This window comes from Juglans regia, chromosome 16 (assembly GCF_001411555.2).
Source record: "Juglans regia cultivar Chandler chromosome 16, Walnut 2.0, whole genome shotgun sequence".
In the NCBI taxonomy this organism is placed as follows: Eukaryota; Viridiplantae; Streptophyta; class Magnoliopsida; order Fagales; family Juglandaceae; genus Juglans; species Juglans regia.
Genome location: NC_049916.1, coordinates 16,259,743 through 16,272,359, shown reverse-complemented (window position 1 = coordinate 16,272,359; position 12,617 = coordinate 16,259,743). Strand labels below are relative to the sequence as shown.

The following is a 12,617-nucleotide window of genomic DNA, read 5'->3' as shown; positions in this document are numbered from 1 at the left end:
CGGCTTCCCTCTCCGTATCGAGGTGGTGGAGAAGAAGGTGGACTTAAACGCCGACTTCCTTTGGGACATTTTTTTCTGGGAGGCTTCCGAAAACAGTCTTCATTGAGCTTAATCCCTTTTCTTACTTTATACCGATCTGTTGCATAAGATTTCTCTTATTTCACAATTAGTTAACGACAAATGAAATACTGAGTTGCTAAGCACCAACAAGGTTTAATTATTTTTTATTTAGTTTGGGTTCGTGGAGAAGACGAAGGTCGTTTTGTTACTGTTCATCACTTCGCGTTGAATTATAGGCTTCATTTCTTTTTTTAAAAGGAAGAATTCCCCTTTTTGGTATGTTAATAGTACAAATATCCTTTGGTTGACATTTAGATGGATAAGGCTTTGATAATCAAAGATGCCATTGAATATATCCAAGAGCTCCAGGAACAAGAAAGAAGAGTCCAAGCCGAGATAACGGAGCTTGAATAAGGGAAATTGAAGCAAAATCCAAAACCCAACTCCTCACCATCTCAGAAAGAGGAGAACAAACCCTCCAAAGTAAACACCTCTGATCTGGAAGAAAAATGAACCTTTATTCTGGAAGACGAGCTGGAAGCCGAAGGAACCTCTCTGTGCTGGAAGATGAAGTGGGTACGTCTGTGCTTAGGGAAGATGAAGGAACAAATGTGCTTATTTGATTTTGAGATGAAGGAATGGTTAGGGAAGATAAAGACGTTAAGACGAAGTGTGGAAATGAGAATGAACGGTTTTGAGATTCGAAGAAATGAAACTGTGCGTTTTATTTAATGCCACATAGGACGCGGTTATGCCGTGGTGTCTTCTCTCGGTTGCTTCTAGCATTTTTCTTGTCCAAAAGATAAGAAAGAAAGAAAGAAAAATTTTAAATTATTTATGAGAACTCTCAAATCTGTAATCTTAATATAATTGATGTCATTTTTTTTATTTTTAGAGAAAGAAAGAAAAAGAAATTTTAAATTATTTATGAGGATTCGAAAGTAAGATATCAAATCTGAAATTTCAGTACAACTGACGTCATTTTTTTTGGAAAGAAAGAAAGAAGAATTTTAAATTATTTACGAGGATTCTAAGATAAGATCTCAAATCTGAAATTCCGTACAACTGATGTCATTTTTTCGAAAGGAAGAAAGAAAGAAGAATTTTAAATTATTTATGAGGATTCTAAGATAAGATCTCGAATCTTAAATCCCAGTGCAACCTCAGTTATTTCCAAAAAAAAATTATTAATTGGATCGAATGTGACAAATTAATATGTCAGAACCTAGATATATACAGTAAATGTAGTGGGACCATGCTTATCTATATACCTGCAATAATGACCGATGATATATATATATATATATTTATTGGAGGAGATCAGACTTTGATTATTATTATTTTATTTAAATTGTCAATTGGATTTATATTGTTCGAGTCGTATAATTCAAGCACGCACTTAGATATAGTTTATTTTCATAATTATTTTTATTTAATTATTACAATTTTTTTAAATATTCACATAAAATAAAACAAAAAATTTAATTTTTTTAAATCTAAAAAAAAATAATATTAAAAAATATATTCTAATAATATTTTATTCAAATTTCAACTTTTATCTTAACTTATCTCATCTCATCTGTAAAAAGAAATGAGACCTCAGAGTGTTCACACCCGTCTCCCTTTGTTAGGTTGTTGAACCAAACTCAATTCATCTCGATCTATTTCAAATTAATTATTGATGAAATACATTACTTTTTCAATTTCCTATAAAAAAATTAAATTCATCTCAACCTATTTAATATATTTCAACTTAAAAAGTTAAGCTTATCTCAATTTAAAAATATTAAACCTATCTCAATAAGACTTATAAAATATTATTATTAATAACTCAACTTAATTTATCTTATCATCCAAATGCTGTAAAAATTTAGCTAAAATCTAGTCAAAAACCACATTTTCTGTATTTAACCAGCATCTTCAAAACATGTACATCTCACTCTCTATTCTTCTCTATTATATTAAAGTATTCTTTTTATAATATTCCATTAGTCTTTTAAAATATTCTTTCTATTTTTTTTATCCTACTAAAATATTATTTATTTATTTATTTCTAATTTACATTTTTAAAACTTTATTTTTTAACTATTTAATTTCCAAAAATTCATCAAAAACAAATGGTCATATTTTAAAATACCTGTTTGTTTTCAGTGATAATATTTCAAATTCATCTTTCACCAGTCTTCATAATTTAAAAAACTTGCTCTCGCAATAAAAAAGGAATAAACTCATCCCTATCTTACATAACACACATAATTTTTATTTTTTTATTTTATTTTTGTTTTATTATTGCTTAAATAAATAATTTCTTTTACTTATTATCCATACACCAAATATTTAATAAGAGGAAAAAATAAAAACATTATGTGTAGTGTGTGATATAGTGGTCGTGAGTATAATTTTTCTAAATAAAAATTTGCTCTCAACCAGTCATATCCCTATAAATCTTATTTTATGTTTGTATAAATAAGACCAATTCTTCTCTCATAAAATAATTTATGTATTAGTAAAAATGATTTTATTTAATATTATTAAAGATATAAAATATAACCTGCCTCACATTAACAAAATAATAAAATTTATTTTTATGATATCGTCTCTAATTTTTAAGAAAGAGCAGGAATAACTAATATATCTAAATATATAATTGAATTCAGAATTAAAAAAAAGAAAAGAAAAAAGAAAAGAGACTTGCTTCAGTAATAACTCCCCACTTACTATCCCTGAAATTTTAAAAGTTAATTTGGGGAGTCAGATGTAACCAACTTTTCTTTCACTTTTCATCTTTCTTTACTAAAATTTGACTAACGAACCATCACGGGGATACCAATGTGAATGTTCTTAGGTCTTGTTTACTTGTTAGATTCAAATAAGATCAATTTAATTCAGTCTAATTTTAACATGTATCTAATATATAAACACTCAATTCTTAAATTATTAAACTTATTTCAACTCAAAATCTCTTTATACGTAGAACCCACAATATTTTTCAATTCAACACTTATTTATACGCAGGATCCACAACCTTTTTCAACTTTTCATAAATATAAATAAACTTATCTTAACATCCAAACACATTTAAAACTCATCTTACTATCCTTTTACCATCTTTTTACTACTCGTTTTATTTTTTAATTTTTTTTTACTTAATGGCTAAGAAAGTGACTATTAGTAAAGTTGTATATTTTTAAAATTTTTCTTTAATGATTAAGAATGTTAAAAAAATACTTAAAAAAATAATAAAAAATAAAAAATTTTAAATACACTAAGAATAGTAAAGGGGTGGTAAAAGGGTAATAACCCTATCATTACCCTACTTACTATATATTCATCGGTCTAAGGTCAGCTCAATCAAGGCTTAAGATAAGAGCTAAATGAATATCAACAAAAACACATACAATAGTTAGTGTATAATTAAATAATTAAGAAAAAGTAAAATTTTGTAGTATTTATGTTCAACATAATAGTTTATTATATTATTATATTAAAATAAATTAATAAAAAATAGTATTTCTAGATTTTCCTATTTCTTTAAAATCTTTTTATCCTTTTTATAAAGTTTCTTCCGTGAGAGCCTTCTAATATTATTTTCTAAATAATTAGAATATCAATATTACTTCTTTAAGGATTTAACGATTTTTATTTCATAATAAAGACCATTAGTAATTGAGAAACGCTGCGGGATGGTTGGGCTGTTAAAAGTGGAAGAGCAGCCCTCTATTGAGACGGTGACACGTAGGAAAAAACACAACAAAATAGTTAGATCTCACCGCACAGAATCACCACACGCAAGAGGCAAAAATCGTTGTTCTCCGAGCTCTCTTCCTCTTTTTGTCTTCGTCTCTAAGCTTTCAAGCCCGTCTCTTTGCACCTCCACGAAGAAGGAATCTTCTGTGCTCAAATTGGATGATAATTGCGACGATGCGAAAGAGAAAAAAACGTGAGCATTTTAGATTTTTATTTTTGAACTTTTCTGTCCAGAGCTTGTAAAGCTGTGAACTAATATCTGATTTTTTATTTTTTTGGGAATGTTATGCAGGAATTCAACGATCTTTGTGGTTGAGAATCACAAAGAAGAAAAGTACGAGATAGATCTGCTGGTGATGAGCTTATAAATACCCATTTCTTCAACGAAATCTTCATCTGAAATTTAACCTTTTTTCTTTGGTTTGGTTTCGCAGGCTCCTCCTCTTGCCTGAGGAATTATAACTTAGGTTTGAAGAAGCCCACTTCAGGAAATATAACTTAGATCAGAGATCTTATTTTATTTTCAATCTTCTCTGGTGTTGCCCATTTAAGTAAATGTCGTTCTGTCGAACTGTGTGGCTATTGACTTCTTGTTTTTCAAGAAATATGGTGTCAAAAACACAACTGACTTTAGGAATTTCTATTTTTCCTGAGGAAACGTGATCGCTTTGATATTTCCAGATCAGGAGACATTGATTCATGAACTGCATTTTTGTTGTTTTCTCAAAGTATGTATCAAAAGAAGTGAATAATGGTGGAGGACGAGAATTTCGAAGAAGCCTCTAGTGATATTGATAGGGAAAAAGAGTCTTAGAAGGATTTTTGTGGTTGTTTTTGCATTCTAACCGTTGGTTTAAAATGCTTGCCTCTGAGATGCTTGAAGTTTTGTATTTGGGGTGGTGGTCGTTTGTGGAATAAGTCAAGGATTGGGTGGAGCTATTAATCGTGTAGACGGTGAAGGTCACGATTAGGGGGAAAGCGACGTTTCTGGAGTGTTTTCGTGCGAGTGGATGGAAAGGGGATGAGGGGCTAGACTGTGCGTGATCTCCTGATGTGCGGGACCACATGGGAGTTAAGTTGAGAAGCCTAATTGGCACTCACTCATTGGAGGGCCATCATTTGGATAATAATGGATGAATTGGTTAGAAGATTTTTTGTTTGGATCGTAAATTCATATTAATTCATTATTATAATTTTTTTAAATTTTAATATAAAATATAATAAATAATTTTTTTTTAAATTTTAAAATAATAATAATATTAAAAAATAATATTTTAATAATATTTTATAATCTAACGACAACTCAATTTATCAATCAAAGAGAACTCTCAGTAATTTTCTTTTTAAGAGGCCCCCAGTGGTGGGTGTGGTCTCAAGTCATTGTCTGAGAAGTAATAATGCAGTCGAATTGAGCCTGAGCCGCCTCTGAATTGGTCCTGCCAACACACCTCATGACTTGACCATAAAAGCAATTCACGTTGAATTATACTGCAAAGAGTCGTCTTGAAGACCAATGGGACTTTTTTTAGTAATTTTTTTTTCATATTTTTAAACATTTTTTTAAAAAAATACTTTATGAAAGCAATATAAGTTGAATTATAATGCAATTAGCCGTGCACGAGCTTCCGCCAAGATTAGTTGGTCTTTTTTTTAATTTTTTTATTCAGTTTTTTGAAATCTTTAAATATTTTTTTTAAAAAAATTTAAAACATCATTAAAAAATACTTTTTTAATTATTAAGTTAAAAAGAAAAATTTTCCAGAATCCATGATTAACTTTTCTCTTATGCAAAACGATAAATGTGGTTTGATGATTCAAGAGTAGAATTTGAACGCTAAAGAGTAGTATATCAAATTATCTATTATTTTAATATTGACTATGTAAAATATATCACATGGGATAAAAAGAATGTTTCAAACAATTAAGAAGAGAACAATAGATGTACGTAACTGATCATTGACCATGAATTTGAGCAAAAACTACAGCTCACACATGCTTATGCATGTGTGCAACTTGGCAGTGTGTGGCTGAGACAGATCAGATAGAAGTAAATTACTAAAAGATCCACCCATCTAAAATCCCATCGTTCTACACTCTTCTTAAAATACGTGAATCTAGTCATAATTTGAGCGTGAATCTAGGATGAGATCATAAAATACGTAGTTTGGAATGTTTTCATCTAGACTCACGTTTTTCAAAAAATATTAATACTATAAATATAAATATCTATATTCTGTTTTAAAGATAGCCCATATAACTTGCACATGACTGTAAATATTATATTTCAAAAAAGTCATACACGAAAGGCTGCAAGTTATGAAATATATACCCCAATTAGGGGTATTACGGCACTAGCTAATGTGAACAAAAAGGGCACATTTTTTCTCGGAGAAATAGTTATAGTAATGAAGGTACAAATGTCACGCCATTATTTAAAAAAAAAAAAAAAAATATAGAAAGTATATAAAAAAAAAGTTTTTTTTTTTTAATAATAGATTCTACTATTTTTCAAAATAACTGTATAATACTTGCGTACATCACGACTGAATGTAATATTACTCTTTTGCTCACTTTCCTTATATATATTCAACTCAGGGGTGAAGAACAATTTCAGAGCTAGGTAGCTCGGTTGAACACAAAAGATCAAGCTTCAACAATGAATCTTTATGCCATACTCGTGTGGATTGCTCTTCTGATATGTCTTCCTCTGCTGCTGCTCATGAAAAAGAAGCATGCAGCTCAAAGGCAAAACAAGCAGCTGCATCCACCACCAAGCCCTCCAAAGCTTCCCATTATAGGTAACTTGCATCAACTTGGTGAATTGCGTCACCAATCTCTCCGGAGACTCTCCAAAAAGTATGGCCCTGTTATGCTGATTCATCTCGGCCGGATCCCAAATATTGTCGTATCTTCCGCTGAGGCTGCCCGAGAGGTCTTAAAAGTTCATGATCTTGACTGTTGCAGCAGACCGCCCTTAGACACCACCAGAAGACTCACATACAATTATCGAGACATAGCTTTTGGACCTTATGGCCAATATTGGAGAGAGATAAGGAAAATATGTGTTCTTGAGGTTTTTAGTGTGAAGAGGGTGCAGTCATATCGATCCATTAGGGTAGAAGAAGTGGATATGCTTATCAAGTCAATATGGAAATCTTCTTCTTCGGCAACTTTTGTTGATCTGTCTGAGAAGCTGTTTGGTCTCACTGCAAATGTGACTTTTAGAATTGCTTTTGGTAAGAGTTTCCGTGGGAGTGATTTAGATAATGAAAGGTTTCAAGAAGTTGTTCATGATGCTGAAGCCATGATGGGAAGCTTCAATGCATCTGAGTACGTTCCATACGTGGGGTGGATTGTGGACAGGCTCTCTGGTAGACTTGAAAAGCTGGAAAGGATTTTCCATGAGTTGGATGATTTTTTCCAACAGGTGATTGATCTTCATCTCGAGCCCGACAGAACAAAACCAGAGCATGAAGACATTATTGATGTGCTGTTGAAAATAGAGAGGGAGCAAACCGAGGCTGATGCTACTCACTTCTCTAAAGAAAACATTAAGGCAGTCCTCTTGGTAATTGGTCTTGATTGGTTTAGCCTTTTTTTTTCAGTTCGTTTTTTTTTTTTCAAGTTCAATTCAACCATTTTTCAAGTAAAAAAAATTCTATTTCAACTTTTTATTCAATGATTTACTTAGATTTAAGTGAAAAGTAAAAAGCACAAAAATAAAAATTTAAAAACAAATTAAATCCTAAAAATATTCTATTTAAACAATTGCTAAGCTCTAGTAAAAAATATTAACAATTTTTACTAGTATTCATTACTTTTTTACAACTGCTCATAGATTATCTGAGATTATATCAACATTTAAATATAGTCTGAAGAAAATATTAGGGAATATTTAGAGAATGAGATGAGATAAAAATTTTACGAATAGTGATAAGATGGTTGAATAATAGTATTAATATAGTTTGAATTAAGTATTTTTTAGGTTTTAAAAAATGAGAGAAAAAAAGTTAATAAAAAATATTATAAAATTATTAGAATATAATTTTTTATATTATTTTTATTTTGAAATTTGAAAAAATTTTAATAGTTTTTTTTTTTTTTTCTTTATTTGTTTGAAAGTTTGGAAAAATTGTTTAAATTCCTCTTTAACCAAATAAACCCACTTCCTATCTCTTCCCCCATGGCTATTAATTCCATTATCTCGTATTCAAGGTTTATATTTACGAATTAATTGAGGTTTTCATCTGCTAAATGCAATATTTTTTCTGTCATCAGAATCTCTTCTTAGGTGGAGTCGACACTGGTGCAATTACCATGATATGGGCAATGGCAGAGCTTGTTAGGAGCCCAAAAGTGATGAAGAGAGCACAAGATGAAGTCAGAAAAATCGCTGGAAACAAAGGAAGAGTCACTGAAATTGACACGGATCACCTTCCTTACCTCAAGATGATAATGAAAGAAACTTTTAGGTTGCACCCTCCAGCCCCTCTGCTTCTCCCAAGACAAGCCATGGTACCCTTCAAGCTCAACGGTCATGACATTAACCCTCAATCAGTCATACAAGTCAACGCTTGGGCAATAGGACGAGATCCCCAATACTGGAAGAACCCAGAAGAGTTCATCCCAGAAAGGTTCCTCGATAGTTCCGTTGATTATAAAGGGCAAAACTTTGAGTTCTTGCCATTCGGAGCTGGCCGAAGAGGTTGTCCTGGGATATATATGGCAACATCAACCATTGAGCTTGCACTGGCGAATCTCTTGTATTGTTTCGATTGGAAATTGCCACCAGGGATGAAGGAGGAAGATATTAACATGGAAGAGTCGCTTGGTCTTAGCCTTACTACCAGCAAGAAAACAGCTCTTAATCTTGTGCCAGTCAAGTTGTTTTAGTGGCAAGTTGGCAATCAGATGATGACATGAACTCGAAAGCAATCATGAATATCTTCTCGGGAATATCTACTTTCCTGTAATATATACTGCAGCGAAATAAATGGCGGTTAATTAGTCTATACATGTTTGTTTGCGGAGATAATTGATTACTTCTCTTTCATGTAATATATCTTATATGATCCTGACACGTGGAGAAATAAAATTTTCATAAGTTTTTCTTAAATATATTTAGTATTTTTCATCTTGTATATACCCCCATATACATTGCCAAATCTCCATACCAGGCCACTAGCATGGAAAATTGATTCTCTCAATCAATTTAATGTTTTGAATAATCGAGCAGGGGCTAGTAGCCAGTTTTGATGAGATTCGAGTTGTGTGTGTTACCTAGTTGGGTTTGAAGTAGAAAGAGACAGTCACACATTCCCGCACATGATATTGATAGTCAACATTGATATGCTTACTACGCACATGAAAAGTTATGTACGTAACTTCTGTTAATAGTCATGGCTAGATTGGACATATATATTGCCACAAAATAGAGTTGTTGGAGACCAGAATAACACCACACGTGGTCACGGAAAATAGAGAGCCAAATGAGTTCAGCAGAGGTGTGAGTCATAGCAAGATTCTCGGTTTCAGTATTTGACTAAAAAATAGTAGATCGTTTCTTGGCACTCTAAAAGATGGGGTTGCTGCCAAGAAATATACACTAGCCTGTCAGAGAGTGGTGGATGGTGGGACAACCAGCCCCGTCAACATCACTAGAGAAGGCATAGATCAGATTCAAATTGCTACTAGAGTGGACATGCAGCCCCATATCAATGGTTCCATAGTACACATATCAATAGGCTTTAGTAGGCTGTTGCATAAATTATGAAATATGATGTACACTGAAAGCAAGATCAGATCATGTATGGGTGAGGTATTGAAACAGGCTGCCAATATTGCGAAATTGTGCAGAATTCAAGCAGGGAACATCAGATTGAGCATTAATGCTAGTCTTGCATGACAGTAGAGTTATGATAGGCTTACAAAATCCAATTTGGGCCCTGTCAAGAATGTCAAGTACTGCATATTTGGATTGGGAGAGATACCTATCAAAAGCATGTGTAGCCTCAACGTCCAAAGAGTAGTGTAAAGGATCTAAATCCTTCATGGAGTGTGGAGTAGGATTTAGGAGAGCCATTAGATTGATGGGAAGTGAACAGGGAAGGATCAGCTACACTGGGAGAGAGACCATATGCAAGTAGAAAGGAACTAAACCGGCCCAACTAAACTCGTGAGGCTAGTTCATTAAGACCATATATATATAAGGCCCTTTTCAATTTGGAAACGTTATTACAACATGCTGTTGCTACATGTCGTTTATTCTCCTAATATCTACATGTCGTTTTTATAGTATTAAGAGTCCAGAACATTCTCTTTTGTATTTATTCATTTTGTCGTGTAGTGCATAGCTGTAATAGGTTTGTTATTCTGTTATTCCTTTTTTTAGCAAGTATGTACAACATATATAGTGGTAAGGATGTACATAATTCTTTTAAGCAATTCATAACATCACAGAGAATTAATTTTTCCTCTGCTCATCCATGGCGTGACCTTCTATCCTTTCTTCCCCTTTTCTGATTTTTATTCTGTTACATGGTATCAGAGCAGGGGTTTACTCCTGCTATTGATCGCATTCTTTCAGACACAGAAAACCCTTTCTACAGATCCATGGAAGACCATTCAACAAACACAGAAAACCCAAATTCAAACACACCTTATTTGAATTTCGCAAACCCAAACAATCCTTATAGAGTTGAAAATGGTGATAACATTGCTCTTATTCTTGTTGCTAACCTCCTTACAACAGACAATTATTCTACTTGGTCTCCAACAATGCGTCGAGCACTTAGAGCCAAGAATAAGCTGGGGTTCATTAATGGAAGTATTTCCAAACCAACTGATATGGATGACCTTCTTTTCGATGCATGGGAAAGATGCAATGACATGGTAGTATCATGGATTCAAAACTCAGTTAGCTCTGATTTAAAGTGCAGTGTGGCCTTTGTGGATGATGCACGAGTAGTCTGGGAAGAGTTGAAGGACCGTTTTACCCAACAGAATGGACCTCGAATTTTCCAGTTAAAGAGGAGTCTAGCAAACCTTCGACAGGATATATATTCTATAAGTACTTACTATGGTAAACTTAAAACCTTGTGGGATGAAATTGCTATTTATGACCCTGTTCCTATTTGCACTTGTGGGCAACTAAGCATTTTAAATGATAGATATCAACGTGATTGTGTCATACAGTTCCTCATGGGCTTGAATGACCAATATGCTAACTCTAGAGACTAGATTATGCTTATTGAACCTCTTCCCACTGTCAACAAAGTTTTCTCCCTAATTCAGCAACAAGAACAACATAACCTCCTCACCACATATTCACCATCCCCTGATTCTATGGCTCTAGCTGTTAAGACCCCTAATGCATTTTTTAAATCCAACACCAAACCTTATCAAAGAAAGGAGAGGCCCTATTGCACACACTGTCATATCCAAGGCCACTCACTGGAAAACTGTTTTAAAGCTGGTAATGCTCAAGCTCCTACTTGCACCCATTGCAATATGACTGGCCATGTAGCTGAGAAGTGCTACAAACTCCATGGATACCCCCATGGATACCCCCCAGGGCACAAGCTGTACAAGGGAAAAGGTCTAGTCCTATCTGCCAATCAAACCAGCTTCTCTAATGATTCTTATCAAGAGGAAACTCGTGAGGACACAGTGAGTTTAACTAAGGAACAATACCAGCAGCTCATGAACTTACTTCAGCAAAAGGATCCTCTCATTGCTCTCCCTTCAGTTAATCAGGCACGAACCATTCTCAAAAATAATGTTACTGCTCCTAAAGCCTCAAAGATATCTGGTACACCTCTCACTCATTCTTCTCTATTTACACATAAATCTGTCTGTTCCTCTAATATTCCCAGGGTCATTGATTCAGGTGCTACAGATCATATGATTTGTAGCCATTCTCTTTTTACTTTAGTCACTACAGAAGTTTCATATTTTGTCAAGCTGCCTAATGGTGCTTGTATGCCTGTTACCCACTTGGGTACTGTCAAGGTCACTGAGAAAATGATTCTCACCAATGTCCTATGTGTTCCCTCTTTCTCGTTTAACTTGATTTATGCCAAGAGGCTCACTGAAATTTAGATTTGTTGCTTAATATTTTTGACTAATGCTTGTTTTATTCAGGACCTTTCCACTTGGACCACGATTGGGATGGGTGAAGTGAAGTGCAGCTTGTATCACCTCTTGATCACCACTGTTTCTCCTACTGCTCTTGCTGATACTCTATCTCATCTATCTCCATCTTTTCCTTCAATTTGTTTTTCAGTTATGAATAATAGTAATGTTAGTGACCTTTGGCATTGTCACCTAGGTCACATATCACATTCTAGACTTGGTTTAATTGAAGATCCTGTTGTAAAGCAGACTTACAAGTTTAATGAAACTGGTCCTTGTTATATATGTCCCCTTGCTAAACAGCATAAACTTCCATTTCCTACTAGTTCTCACAAATCCACTGCCATTTTTGAAAGGATTCACTGTGATATCTGGGGCCCATGCTCCACCACAGCTCATGGTACAAGATTCTTCCTGACCATAGTGGATGATTTCTCTAAAACTACTTGGGTCTACCTTCTACAAGCCAAATAAGAGACAAGGAATTGTATTGAGTCCTTTTATAATTTAATTGAGACCCAATTTGAAACTAAAATTAAAACCCTTCGAAGTGATAATGGCATTGAATTCAAAATGACTGAATTTTTCAACCAAAAGGGAATCATTCACCAAAGGACTTGTGTTGAGACACCTCAACAAAATGGGACTGTAGAAAGGAAGCACCAACACATTTTAAA

The 12,617-nt window shown here is 33.5% G+C and overlaps 2 protein-coding genes across 2 annotated transcripts; both read left to right on the top strand.

The window, feature by feature from the left end:
* The first annotated feature begins 6,400 nt into the window (after positions 1-6,400).
* Positions 6,401-8,821, top strand: LOC108991514 (cytochrome P450 71B10-like). The gene is made up of 2 exons (XM_018965790.2): positions 6,401-7,375; positions 8,086-8,821. Exons 1-2 carry the CDS (start codon positions 6,464-6,466, stop codon positions 8,698-8,700), a joined length of 1,527 nt encoding a protein of 508 aa, XP_018821335.1. The 5' UTR covers positions 6,401-6,463; the 3' UTR covers positions 8,701-8,821.
* Positions 8,822-10,344: 1,523 nt separating this feature from the next.
* LOC118344813 lies at positions 10,345-11,046 on the top strand. Its single transcript, XM_035686212.1, has one exon. The coding sequence runs from the start codon at positions 10,345-10,347 to the stop codon at positions 11,044-11,046; it is 702 nt and encodes a 233-aa protein (XP_035542105.1).
* The last annotated feature ends 1,571 nt before the right edge of the window (positions 11,047-12,617 follow it).